Source organism: Rhinoderma darwinii, chromosome 12 (assembly GCF_050947455.1).
Source record: "Rhinoderma darwinii isolate aRhiDar2 chromosome 12, aRhiDar2.hap1, whole genome shotgun sequence".
Taxonomy (NCBI): domain Eukaryota; kingdom Metazoa; phylum Chordata; class Amphibia; order Anura; family Rhinodermatidae; genus Rhinoderma; species Rhinoderma darwinii.
In genome coordinates this window covers 74,081,057-74,095,703 of record NC_134698.1, presented here as the reverse complement: position 1 = coordinate 74,095,703, position 14,647 = coordinate 74,081,057, and the positions used below count along the sequence as shown (strand labels likewise).

Genomic DNA, 14,647 nt, shown 5'->3' with positions numbered 1-14,647 from the left:
TGCACAGGTATGGCACATTAAGGGGATGTCCAGTATAGAAAACCTATTGCCGGTGTAATACTTCATTTCTCCTGTGGTGGTGCTGCAGGGAAATTGAACACTTGCTGTCAGGTTTTCCCACAGATTACAGCTGATCACTGGGGTCGCAGCATAGGGGCACTCTGATCAGCTTCTTGTCAAGGGATCCTTCTGACAAGTAGGGATTGCCCAAAGAGTTGAACCCCTTTAATATGAGGTCCATGGCACATGTCCCCAGCCATAAACAATACTGTTCCTCCATAACATAAGGACAGAGGATGTGGGTGTAGAAAGCAATCATTGGTGAACCTACACAATCCCCTGGTATAACCTCCTGAGGGTAAAGGTGGCAGAATGGCATTCGGGTGAATTCAGATGCCTGCGGTTTTCCTGATGGCGAAAATACAGACTATAGAAACTGAAATTTCTCACTCCAACTTACAGAAGGCAGATACTGGCAGCACAGATTAGACCATGTCAGTCTGTGGAGGAACACACGCTTTATTTCCACACTTCCAGGAGGAATAACAGAGGAACGGTACGACAGAAAATTCTAAGAAAATATGCTGCAGAATTGTTATTTCATGGGGAACACGAGTATTTGCTAAAACACACACGTCAGGGGAGGTGACAACTCCTCTTTAAATAAGATTGTAAGAAGTACTTGCTAGCTAGGAATTCTCCCATAGAACATTTTCCTTTATTCTGTCAAGCTATTAATTCTATTCAGCTGATTCTTAGTTATATCTGTTCCTGGGAAAGCCGAGTAACAATCAATATGTCCTCCATAACAGCTCCCACTGAGGCTGTCACCCAGCTGTCCCGAACCCCTGAATGGCAATTCCGCCTCATTTAGCAGCAGTGCGGTGGGTACGGATTCAGAGCATTACGAGACAGATTCAGAAACTCTGTGACACCCCCTATAATGCTAACCATAATGGTTAGTCACCCAGCTTTCCCAAACCCCTGAATGGTAATTCTGCCTCATTCTGTAGCAGTGCACCGGTTACTGTACCGGGCACAACTAGTCCGATTCATTAGTCTGGAGACACTGTGACACCTTCCCTGTGATGGTAGCCATATTGGCTAGTCACCCAGCTTTCCTAGAAACCAGTATAACTGAACAGGATTTGTAACCACTTGGAGTCGGTTTTTATTTCGGTCTCGCCCGTGTCACACCTGCTTCTTCTCATCACGGAGGACCACAGTCTGGTTTGGAACAGCAGCTGCAAAACATAAAATGTGTGTTTTCTTCCCGTCCGTGGAGCGCGCCGGCCAAGCAGGTTTAGTCGCTCTCCCCGCACAGAATACCGCCATTTATGGGCAAGCCAGTGAGCGAAAGCAGAGGCCGGCTGAAATGTTTATGGAAAGCAGAGCGGCCTCACCCTGCAGTTCACGGGTCTCTCTCATGGGATTCGTTACAACTTAACCCTTAAACTGCCGCCACGTTACCCAGCGATAGAGCTTCCTGCAAACATGAAAGAGGAGAGATGTGGAGGAATCCTCAGATCTGCTCCTCCCTGCGTGACCCGATGTCAACTTCACCTTAGAGGCCCGGGCTACAACAGCTGCAAGTCCTCCCCACCAGCCATGTACACAAGGGATTTATGGGAGGGGGGATTTCCATAGTAACACATTTTCTATTCTCTGGGATTTGGGAACGATCTATAAAATAACAGAGCCCATGTATTGCATAGAGAACTACGGAGGCGTGAAGTCTGTGATCACAATGTATGTTCGGCGGGTAACGCTCCCGGTGTATATGCCGGATGGGTTCCTAGACCATTTTGAGCCCGATGGATGCCGAAAGAGTGGCCCCAAAAAAACACATATACCCATGTAGAGATATGGCACACGGTCGCGTAGGTCATAAGATGTGAACAGAGCCTTAGACGGACGTATGGAAAGAAACACAAAAAGGCCACGTTCCTATGTTGCAGGTTTTCTCCAGTGTAGCCTTGAAAGATCAGCAAATAAATCCTCACAGATTTCCACGTGGATTTGTGTGGGAATCTTCCCACAGTTCCCTCCACGCCGTCATTTGGGTCCCCTGCCACATCTGGCCTAGTATTGGATGGCGAACTATTCATATGAATGGCCGCCATATAAATACTACATTTCCCCTTCTGTGGCTTCCCCTGGCAAAAATCAGCTGTTTGCCAAGGGAGTCGGAAGTGGGACCCGAGTCGATCAGCTGATCGTCCTGGCGGCTGCATTTTAAAAGGGGTGGTCTCTGATAAGACAGCTCCTTTAAAGGGTATGTATATTTTGGTATCCACTTTTTTTGCATCTAAAAATAGAAAAATTAATTGACTTTGCAATCGCACTTGATTAAAAATCTTCTATATGGTTGTATACAGCTCCTATGCAGACCAATGTGTCTCCATGGTTACAGACTACAAACAATCCCAATGTAGTCGGATCCTGCAGTCCTGTGTTACTCTTTTTCCGCTCTCTCCTCTTCTACTGTCTGCATATGAGCAAGAAGAGAAGGCAAAGAGAATTTGATAAAGAGGGTTTGTTTGTAGTTTGCATAGGAGCTGTACACACAAAACGGTAAGAGATTTTTAACAAAGGCCAATTGCAAAATTGCTCAATTTTTTATTTTTGATGCAACAGAACAAAAAAAAAAAATTGGGTTGACACAAAGAATTATAATGTACAAGTCAATTAAATACAAGGACTTTCAAAGGCGATGTCGGTGGTGTTCATACCTGAATGACTTTGTAGAAGTAAGCGTATTGCCGGGCTGTATTCTTGTACTGGCTGAAGACATCATGGATGGCTTGGGTAGACTGGAGATACTGCACTTCCTCCTCCTGGAAATAAAGGGGTGTGTCGTACTCGCTGGGCAAAGTCTTGATGTACGGGAGCCAGAATGAATTGGGATTTGCTCGTTCGCACAGCAGGTGGAAGGCCAGGGTGATATTCCCCATTGCTTGCAGAATGCGGTCTTGTGAATACAGCGATCCTAAACACACAGAGGCATACCTATTACAGACGTAGTCACCTGGCAGTTACATAGACACATTTCCAGCCATTTCCCAGGATTGCATCGAAACTGTAGCAACATATACGTAGTGATAAGCAGAGATAAGCGGTGCCAACATTTCTAGTAACCGCTTATCCCCTAATCAATTAACATAACAAGCAGTCAGGGGTGATCGATATCTGAAGTCTATGGCCAAATAAAAAATTTAGAACATACAAAACGCTATACCGATGTAGCAGAGCTGGATTAGTTGAAGTATGTTAAGATTAAGGAATATTTTTTTGTTTTTTTCTACACAGCCCTATGGAAAGCCATAGATAACGTATCCTCATATCATAACGAGTTGTGCCAAATGATAGACACAGCTCAGCTCCATTTGTATATATTGTACATGTACAGTTCTGGGATTGGTGAGAGCATTAACCAGATGAATGCGCACAAGGGAGACTCGGATGTATACAGATGTACAAACAAAGAGTTAACTGACAAATTCAATTCTACTACATTATGAGATGGTTTTAACTGCAGCCCTAGGAAAATCAGAGATAAGACACTGGCACATCCCGAATGGTCCATCCAAGCAACAATCTCTGCTCTGCTACATCGGTATGGCCTGGAAATGACTGCAATCCAATACTATGATCTTCACGGATCAAGACGCCTTGATCATAACCCGGTGAGTGGAGTCCGTCATTTTTCTTACCCAGGACTGAGTTTTTTGCAGATTCCACAGTCATCAGTAACTTCCTTGGTACCCAAAGAAACAACTCTTCAGCCTGAAGGAGAAAACAGTCTAAATTAAGTCTCTTAGAAGCTCAAACCCAATAGCAAATTATAAACGGGCACCCCACATTCATTGTCTAATGAGACTGAGACAGACAGACAATCTCTCCCATCATTAGCTCAGGCTGCTGCTCCATCCTTCCCTATGCTTTACACTGCAGCTCTGCTTGTTCGCTGCTCACCACTTTGTTAGTACATGGAAAGCTGAATTCCATACCAGTATTAGAATAACTATAAGTAGTTCAACCAGTAAGAAAAAGATAATCCGGTAACTGCTCCAAATACTGTGCGACTGAGCTTCAATATAGAGGCCTCCAAGAGATCCACTGGTCCCAGATCCACTCAAAAAAGCTGTAGTAAAAGAAATGTAATCCAGCAATGATTATTAAATAGTCTGTGAGCTCTAGAAATCAATGGTGGGACTACCAAAAAAAAAAAAGAAAGTCTGATCCCCTGTGGGTCCTCTGCCCGCTCCCGGCAGACGCTTGTGAATGCCGTCACTAGTGTCGCCTGCCCACTCTATTCACAGACTGTGCCGACGTCTATTACAGGCAACAGCAGAGTCCTAGACTACCACCTACCCCCCCCCATTACCGCTGTACAGAAAAGGGGGTCTCAAAGTCGACACGACATCTGTCACAATGGCTACCGCTGGGCTTGCAGGAGCGCGAAAAGCAGCCAGATCATTCCAAGGAAAATATAAAGATATATAGCCCCGACATATCCAAAAAACATAAAAATAAATCCGTCAGTACTGCCTTATATTGCCGTTCTGTTTTTAAAAGAGGTGTCGGATTATCAGATTTTCCAAATCATCAAATGCTGGATTAAAATAATTTTACAGTAATTGGTTAATAACGCACCAAAGAACAGTTGCAATGACATGTTCCTCTCCTACAGCAGTAAAAAAAAAAAAAACTAACAATGATTTGGCCATTAGTATTATCAATTGCAGAAAAAAATTATGATAAATGGACTGGAGAACACTCAAAAAAAAAATAAAAAATTATAATAATAATAGAAAAAAAAAAACAAAAAAAACCACAACAAACCTTTTCCGAGTACTGAGCAATCAATGTTCAGATAAAGGATTTTTTTTTTTTTTTTTTTTTAAAAACTCTTATTCCAAATTCGCCCAATTTAATAGAATGGGTGGGGGGGGGGGCGACAAATCTATTCTGTGATTGAGTTTGCAGATAATGATAATACACACGCTGGAGACTGGCGCTCTATTATCCAGCCGGCCATTAATATACACGGGATACCTGCTGACTCCATTTACCGGGGACAGAACACAATCTGGATATTTTAGCGCTGCCTACAATTCATGATAAAGTGATCTGTACGCACAGCGGGAAAGCGCCGAACATTCAAACAACAAAAACAACGTGTCCTAACCAGCCGCAAACAAAGATGTAGAAGAGAATAACAATATCATAATGGAGGGATAGCATCAGAATAACCGAAAATCAGACGAGTGTAAAGTAAAACACAACTAATAATAATATATCAATGTAATAACAGCAACAACATAAAAGCACAAAGCAGAAGAGATGAAACCAAATAATAATTGAAGACTAGACGCGTCAAGTGAATCTCCACCTGATTATTATTTTACGATATCTTTATAGCGGTCAGCGCTGCATTTTCGGATACAGGGCACCGAATCCCCAGTAGGGGAGAGTTTATTAAACTGCTCTACGCCAGTTTTCAATTTTTACAGCAAATTGCAACTTTTGTGCCTTTTCTGCACTTTTCTTAAAGTGGGCGGAGCTTAGCGAAAGGGCTCGGCAAATTTATCATTATTTACGCCAGAGACTGCCGTAAATTATTAAGCAAATCTACATGGTGGATGGAGTAGATATCACGTTCTACCACATGGACGACCAGATACGCGCCTTATTTAGTAAGAGGTGTGCACCTCTAGGTGCATTTTTCTTCGACTATCTTTTTATTAAGACTGGCATATGAAACGCCAGTCTTAATAAATTCACCCCAATAGAGTTAAAAAATAAAATTCTGGCTTCCTGCAGTCACCACTAGAGGGAGCTAACTCCATACTGATTTATTATGGAGTATAATGTAGAAACAGTATGCGGTAAGCTCCCCCTAGTGGTGGCTGCAAGGAGTCAGAATTTTATCTATATATCTATGCAGGGGATTTGGAGGTTTGTATATCAGAAAAACAGAGCCATGGCCAACTTAAACACATATTACGAATTTATTTAGTGCAGAACCTTACACCGCACAGAGTGAAAATAAAATGTAACCTCCTATTTGGCTATTAGAGCCAAATTCGCATATGTATAAAAATGCTCATAACTTTTAAAATTATTTAAAAAACAGAAATTAAAACAAAAATGACACTGTAGTTATCAGCAGCAAAGCGCCTATTAGATTAGTTAGGAGATAGGGAATCAATAAACTAGTGACAGATCCTCTTTAATAGAAAGGGGTCCTGACTAACCCCCACTATCCCCTTCATACAACCAGGTTATATGGAATGGGTTTGTATGAACCACTGCCGAGTTATAGGAAAGTCTCACCTTTATTTCTCGTGTCGCTTTCAATCCAAAACCTTCGCTGGGGAATTCGGTCAATTCAAAGCACTCAGTCGATGCGCTGTTCTCTCCTGCCCACTGGATGAGCTCAGGAAAATAGTCTTCTCTTTTCCCATCAAAGACTACAGATAAACCTGCTGTGTTTAAAAAGATGTGATTTTTTTCAACTTGGTATAAAACCATCCAGCTTATCGCAGCCGTGGGAAAACTACACAATCCCAGCACTAAAGTGTGGTGTACTATAGAGGAGCGGTCAGCTCTCCTGTGTGGTGTAGTATAGAGGAGCGGTCAGCTCTCCTGTGTGGTGTAGTATAGAGGATCTGTCAGCTCTCCTGTGTGGTGTAGTATAGAGGAGCTGTCAGTTCTCCTGTGTGGTGTACTATAGAGGAGCGGTCAGCTCTCCTGTGTGGTGTAGTATAGAGGATCTGTCAGCTCTCCTGTGTGGTGTAGTATAGAGGAGCTGTCAGCTCTCCTGTGTGGTGTAGTATAGAGGATCTGTCAGTTCTCCTGTGTGGTGTAGTATAGAGGATCTGTCAGCTCTCCTGTGTGGTGTAGTATAGAGGAGCTGTCAGTTCTCCTGTGTGGTGTACTATAGAGGAGCGGTCAGCTCTCCTGTGTGGTGTAGTATAGAGGATCTGTCAGCTCTCCTGTGTGGTGTAGTATAGAGGAGCTGTCAGCTCTCCTGTGTGGTGTAGTATAGAGGATCTGTCAGTTCTCCTGTGTGGTGTAGTATAGAGGATCTGTCAGCTCTCCTGTGTGGTGTAGTATAGAGGAGCTGTCAGCTGTCCTGTGTGGTGTAGTATAGAGGAGCGGTCAGCTCTCCTGTGTGGTGTAGTATAGAGGAGCGGTCAGCTCTCCTGTGTGGTGTAGTATAGAGGATCTGTCCGCTCTCCTGTGTGGTGTAGTATAGAGGATCTGTCCGCTCTCCTGTGTGGTGTAGTATAGAGGAGCTGTCAGTTCTCCTGTGTGGTGTAGTATAGAGTATCTGTCAGTTCTCCTGTGTGGTGTAGTATAGAGGAGCTGTCAGCTCTCCTGTGTGGTGTAGTATAGAGGAGCGGTCAGCTCTCCTGTGTGGTGTAGTATAGAGGAGCGGTCAGCTCTCCTGTGTGGTGTAGTATAGAGGATCTGTCAGCTCTCCTGTGTGGTGTAGTATAGAGGAGCTGTCAGCTCTCCTGTGTGGTGTAGTATAGAGGAGCCGTCAGCTCTCCTGTGTGGTGTAGTATAGAGGAGCCGTCAGCTCTCCTGTGTGGTGTAGTATAGAGGAGCCGTCAGTTCTCCTGTGTGGTGTAGTATAGAGGAGCCGTCAGCTCTCCTGTGTGGTGTAGTATAGAGGAGCGGTCAGTTCTCCTGTGTGGTGTAGTATAGAGGATCTGTCAGCTCTCCTGTGTGGTGTAGTATAGAGGAGCTGTCAGCTCTCCTGTGTGGTGTAGTATAGAGGAGCGTTCAGTTCTCCTGTGTGGTGTAGTATAGAGGATCTGTCAGCTCTCCTGTGTGGTGTAGTATAGAGGAGCTGTCAGTTCTCCTGTGTGGTGTAGTATAGAGGATCTGTCAGCTCTCCCGTGTGGTGTAGTATAGAGGAGCGGTCAGTTCTCCAGTGTGGTGTAGTATAGAGGATCTGTCAGCTCTCCTGTGTGGTGTAGTATAGAGGAGCTGTCGGCTCTCCTGTGTGGTGTAGTATAGAGGAGCTGTCAGTTCTCCAGTGTGGTGTAGTATAGAGGATATGTAAGCTCTCCTGTGTGGTGTAGTATAGAGGAGCTGTCAGTTCTCCAGTGTGGTGTAGTATAGAGGATATGTAAGCTCTCCTGTGTGGTGTAGTATAGAGGATCTGTCAGCAATTCTGACAAGTCTGTCATAGTAAATACTTGTGTTACCCTTGAATTAACAAACCTTATACACCCAACCATTAATTATCAGACACAACAGCTTCTGCTGACCTTTCTGCTTCTTCCGAATTCTTTCAACAAGTCCCCGGATCTGCACGTATTCTTCCCACTCTCTCCCTGGTGCGGAGTTGGGGTTGCTGCATTCTGCAGCAATACAATGACAATTAGCAGAAGCTTAAATCTGCAGGATTCTTGTAATTTTAATAAAATCAAATACAAATAATTATTTACCAGGGTATTGAAAAGACTGAAGCAAAAAAAAAGAAAAAAAAGCAGCACTCACTATTCTGCTGGTGGAGTCACTGTGTACATACATTACTTATCCTGTATTGATCCTGAGTTACATCCTGTATTATACTCCAGAGCTGCACTCACTATTCTGCTGGTGGAGTCACTGTGTACATACATTACATTACTTATCCTGTACGGATCCTGAGTTACATCCTGTATTATACTCCAGAGCTGCACTCACTATTCTGCTGGTGGAGTCACTGCGTACATACATTACATTACTTATCCTGTACTGATCCGGAGTTACATCCTGTATTATTCTCCAGAGCTGCACTCACTATTCTGCTGGTGGAGTCACTGTGTACATACATTACTTATCCTGTACTGATCCGGAGTTATATCCTGTATTATTCTCCAGAGCTGCACTCACTATTCTGCTGGTGGAGTCACTGTGTACATACATTACATTACTTATCCTGTACTGATCCCGAGTTACATCCTGTATTATACTCCAGAGCTGCACTCACTATTCTGCTGGTGGAGTCACTGTGTACATACATTACATTACTTATCCTGTACTGATTCGGAGTTACATCCTGTATTATACTCCAGAGCTGCACTCACTATTCTGCTGGTGGAGTCACTGTGTACATACATTACATTACTTATCCTGTACTGATCCCGAGTTACATCCTGTATTATACTCCAGAGCTGCACTCACTATTCTGCTGGTGGAGTCACTGTGTACATACATTACATTACTTATCCTGTACTGATTCGGAGTTACATCCTGTATTATTCTCTAGAGCTGCACTCACCATTCTGCTGGTGAGGTCACTGTGTACATACATTACTTATCCTGTACTGATCAGGAGTTACATCCTGTATTATACTCCAGAGCTGCACTCACTATTCTGCTGGTTGCTATTCGAGACAGTCAACAAGTTTATTGATAGGCACACTCCTAACAGCTTAGAAGAGCTCCTATAATGCAAAGGAATGGATACTTTTTCCTGGATACTTTTTCCTACATCAGATGACCGTGCAGCGCTTGATATAAATACTACACTTCCCAGAATGCAAACCTCCAGAGCGAGAGCTGTGCAGACACTGAACAAGCATGTTTTATAAAGACCTACATCAAGTCTGACAAAAGCATTACGGAGTGGCATTACGGAGCGCGGCGGAGGCGGCATTACGGAGCGCGGCGGAGGCGGCATTACGGAGCGCGGCGGAGGCGGCATTACGGAGCGCGGCGGAGGCGGCATTACGGAGCGCGGCGGAGGCGGCATTACGGAGCGCGGCGGAGGCGGCATTACGGAGCGCGGCGGAGGCAGCATTACGGAGCACGGCGGAGGCAGCATTATGGAGCGCGGCGGAGGCAGCATTATGGAGCACGGCGGAGGCAGCATTATGGAGCGCGGCGGAGGCAGCATTATGCTTTCTGGAACTGGGGCTTTAGTCAAGGTGGAGGGAATTATGAACAGTTCCAAATATCAGTCAATATTGGCATAAAACCTGCAGCCTCTGCTAAAAAGCTGAAGAGGAATCTCACCTTTCAGCACGACAAGGACACAAAGCAACAAAAGAGGCTTCACCAGAAGAAGATCAACGTTTTGGAATGGCCCAGCCAGAGCCCAGACCCAAATCTCATTGACAATCTGTGGGGTGACCTGAAGAGGGCTGTACACAGGGGATGCCCTCGCAATCTGACAGATTTGGAGCTTTTGCGAGGAAGAGTGGGCAACAATTGCCAATTCAAGATGTGCCACGCTGAGAGACTTCTACCCAAAAAGGCTGCATAATGTCATAAAGCCAAAAGGGGAATTCAACAAAGTATTGGTTTTAGGCCCCATGCACACGACCGTATTCGGTCCTTGATATACGGTCCGCATGTCGGCCGCATTTCCCAGACCGGGCACAGTGCAGGGAGCCGGGCTCCTAGTGTCATTACGACGCCAGGAGTCACTGCCTCGCTGCAGAACTACCGTCCCGTACTGAAAACATGATTACAGTACGGGACAATTTTCCCGCAGCGACTCCTAGCGTCGTACATAACTAGGACACTAGGAGCCCGGCTCCCTGCACTGTGCCCGGTCTGGGAAATGCGGCCGACATGCGGACCATATATCAAGGACCGAACACGGCCGTGTGCATGGGGCCTAAGGGTGTGAATATTTTTGCAACCACAAGTAAAAGATTTCAGTTTGTTTTTCAATACAATTGTACAGATCATGGGTCACGTTACAGGTGGAAAATAGTTCTGAAATGATTCATCTTGGACTGATTTTTGTAACATGACAAAAACCTGGCATTTTAAACAGGGGTGTGTAGACATCTATATATTTGTATTATTATTTTTCCTACACACTGGCTATAATAAATACATGACACATTCGCTGTAAGGGCCTGTTCACACCTGCGTCAGAGGCTCCGTTAGGGGCCTCCGTTGCAGATCCGGCCGAAAATACCGGACACCATAGCACAGCATGCTGCGCTATTGTTTTCAGTCAAACCACGGACACCTCATTAAGGTCAATGGGTTCTGTCGGCCGCCGGTGGTGTCCGTGGCGCAACGGAATTGGCGCTTCCAGTTATTCCCTTGTTCTGCTCCTCTGATGTTCTATATCTAGAATTGTTCTATAACAGAATAGAATCCGGAATATAAAAGAAATACAGAACACAAAACGTTCTCTCTCCGCCACTGGACGGCCGTTTCTCACTTACTTTGCAATAACTCACTGATCAGGTTCATCATTTCTTTCGGGGGGACCGCCGCGGTGGCCCCGCTCCCCCCTGACTTCTGGGTTTTCACTCTGCTTTTCTTTCCCATTTCGAATTCTGCCTGCAAAGATTTCAGATTCATTAGCACAAACATATCCAGTAATGTCAGAGAGCAGGAAAGCTGATAATCCATAGACTTAGGCCTTGTTCACACAGTGCAGATTTGCTGCAGGTTTTGCATATATTTAAGACAAAACCAGAAACGGAACCTAAACAGAAAAAAATATATAAAAAGTAGGCCTTATAGGTCTGCTCTCCAATTCTGGTTTGCATGAAAAACTGTACCAAATCGGTGCTGTGTGAACAAGACCTTACATGACAAAGCGCTACAAGGATAAACAAGTAGAGGCCAAAGGCAAAACGGTTCCTATAGACGTAAAAGTATTCCACGTAGTATAAAAAGATCAGACTATACAAGGTTTGTAGTCTGTAACACATGAAGGCAGCATGGGAGCTGCAGACAGGAAACGGTAGCACATTTTTTGATCAAGACTTTTTACAAGGGTTTCATACCTTGTTACCTTTGATTTATTCCTACGGAGAGCCTTAGAATGAAATTCAGGAGCAACTGCAGGAGAAAAATAAGGAGTAGATTAGCATCAAGGCTCAAGAATAAAGATGTCAAGACAAAATCTGCGCATATACATGAGATTTGGGGGGGGGGGGATAAAGTATTAGACACCTTAAAATCCAAACAGTCGGGGTGTCGCCAACCACATTAGATCACTTTTACCCCAATTTTGTGTGTGTGGCTCACTTTCGATTTACTAAAGAGCCTTTCATGTCAACAATGCTCCCCCATGCTTTACACCGCAGCTGTTCTAGTTCAGACTAGCAGCAGTGCAGAGATAGAGTATGTTCAGACAACCTATTTTCAGCAGTTTTTCGGGCCTTAAACGCCCCGAAAAACGGCTAAAAATAGGGGGGGCTGAACACCTCCAAACATCTGCCAAATGATTTCAATGTGAAAAATTGCGTCCCGTTCCCATGGGGCGTTTTTAAAACCTGCCACGTAAAGAAACGCCTCGTAAAAAGAAGTGCATGTCACTTCTTGAGCCGTTTTTGGAGCCTTTTTCATTGACTCAATAGAAAAACAGCTCCGAAAAAAGGCTGTAAAAAACGATGCCAAAAAACGGCTGAAAATCAGAGACCGTTTTCCCTTGAAAAGAGCGCCGTATTTTCAGCCATTTTTTGTTAAGCGTGTGAACAAGGCCTTATACTTAAACTACAAGCAACAAAACCACCAGTGACAAAACACAAGATTACCGGGTAACTGCTACACATATACGAAGGGAAATGACCCCCAATAAAGGAGGAGTCTGGAGAATTTGCGTGTCCCGCAAATACATAAAACATCATTCAATGTTTTTCTTCGTATAAGAACGGAAAAAAAAAACGAAAAAAAAAAAAAAACACTACTTGAAGAATCCTGTATCATTTCACCCTGGAAAAGTGTAATTATTTTGTCACCATCTCCATGGAAACAGAAGTAAGGGACTATTTAAATATCACACGCGATCGCTGCATAAAACGGGGCAGAGCGTGGAGAGGGAATCAGCCGTCAAGTTACTTTCTATGAGCGACACTGGTCACAGGGCGCCCCAATATATTCTACTAATGACACCCACAGACATGGCCACTACGTTGTGCTGATTGTGCAGGTTATTTCAATAGGAATGGAGATAAGCGGCTACCAGATAAACCAGCCGCCACTTTTCTACAAGGTCAAAATCCAACCTGGGCCGTTTTCATACACACTAGATGAGCGTTTGCAGTCAATGTAAAGAGAAGCCCTTACTGCGGAAGAATCGGAACGTCGATGTATGCGGACATAAATGTGGACGCACCGGCAGCTTCCTGTAACTGAACTCCTGGCAATCAGGTTACAATTGGAAGGAAAAAAAATGAAAGGGGAGGCTATATTACCATAGTAACCAATCAGATCACTGCTTTCATTTTCAAATATAATCTTGGAAAATGAAAGCTGAAAAAGGTCATAGTAACCACAGCCCATGGCAACCAATCAGATTGCAGATTTTATTTCTCATGGGTATATTTGAAAAAGAAAGCTGTGATCTGATTGGTTGCTATGGGCATCGCTGACTTTTCCATAGATTTTCTCTCCTGCTGGCCCCCCCACCTTTACCAGCTTCTATATTACACCTAATACCCTCGACCCAAGAAAAGGTGAACGCCATTCTTCTTGCGGCAAAAGTACCGTCTGATGGGGGCGCTGTTCATTTGACCGCAGCAGGTTCAGGCTGCTAATATCACTCGGGGGGGGGGGGGGGGAGCTGCAGAAGTAATACGAATACATGGTGCCCTATAAATGGCAGAGCATACATTACAATATAGCAGTCCACCAGAGCGGCTTTGTACCCGCCCCATGATGTCAATGTGACCTAATCAGAACAAACACAAGAGGTTACTAAGGGGTTAAATGTCATGTCCTGGGTAAGAACACACTGTAGTGTAATGTAAGATGTGCGTTACATAAAACATAATTTGTGTTCAACTTATCAATGTCAGTAAATATAAAGGACTGTAACGTGATGACGGCACGGAGGACACAGCGCTGAGCGTCTCACGAGATGGAGAAGGCACGGACCGGATTATACATAAACAGCACAACTACATCTAGAGCCGGAAAACCGATCCCGACTATGGCACCTTGCCACCCTCCCCCCCTGGTTACCCCTTACATTATGAGGATTAAGACCCCATTCTAGAATTTAGAGGTTCCTAGATTGAACACCACAAAAACAACCCCCTGTCCCCCAATCATCACAAAATGCAATAATAGGGCAGACGGCCAGACAACCCATTCAAGGTCTGATAGATATACGGATCGTTCCGGCTGCTTGACCTAAAGTGTCCCTTACACATAAGATAATTATTGACCGAAACAGACGGTTTTGTCCATTATAAAATAATATGCGATCGATCAGATTGGATTTTTACGCCTATGGTCAAAAAATACAAGTATGGCATGAGCAGGCAATAATTTGCCACTTTTTTTTTTCCCCTATTTGCTGTTTTTCTACCTTTTTTTTTTTTAATTTAATTTTTTTAAATCTCTCTGTGATCGGCTGGTTTAGTCTGGCACGTTGCTAGAGGGATCGTTGGTAAAACTGATCGGCCACATTCAGGCCGATCAGAATCTTATGTGTATGGCCGGCTTTACATCTTCTTGCTGCTCCCTCCCATCAGTGCACCAGAGGCCGGCAACCTTCAGCACTCCGTCTGTTGCAAAACTCCCAGCATGCACTGACAGCCAAAGGCTTTATTATTCCAGCCAAAGGCTGTCAGGGCATGCTGGGAATTGTAGTTTTACAACAGCTGAAGTGAAGAAGGTTGCTGACCCCTGCTGGACACAGCATGAGCTGCCTGTGGTG

The 14,647-nt window shown here is 44.4% G+C and overlaps 1 protein-coding gene across 2 annotated transcripts in view; it reads right to left on the bottom strand.

Annotated features, from left to right (window-relative positions):
• SETD3 (SET domain containing 3, actin N3(tau)-histidine methyltransferase) overlaps positions 1-14,647 on the bottom strand; it is a 35,984-nt gene that overhangs the window by 19,556 nt on the left and 1,781 nt on the right. Inside the window, exons 1-7 of one of the 2 annotated variants that reach the window (XM_075844058.1) lie at positions 13,051-13,074; positions 11,766-11,820; positions 11,196-11,313; positions 8,289-8,381; positions 6,340-6,491; positions 3,714-3,786; positions 2,733-2,989 (exon numbers count right to left, since the gene is read on the bottom strand). In XM_075844058.1, coding sequence (XP_075700173.1) covers positions 2,733-2,989; positions 3,714-3,786; positions 6,340-6,491; positions 8,289-8,381; positions 11,196-11,301 — 681 coding nt within the window. In that variant the 5' untranslated portion in view covers positions 11,302-11,313; positions 11,766-11,820; positions 13,051-13,074. Of the gene's footprint in view, positions 1-2,732; positions 2,990-3,713; positions 3,787-6,339; positions 6,492-8,288; positions 8,382-11,195; positions 11,314-11,765; positions 11,821-13,050; positions 13,075-14,647 lie in introns of those variants that run through there. The other variant, XM_075844057.1, reaches the window with a different exon arrangement.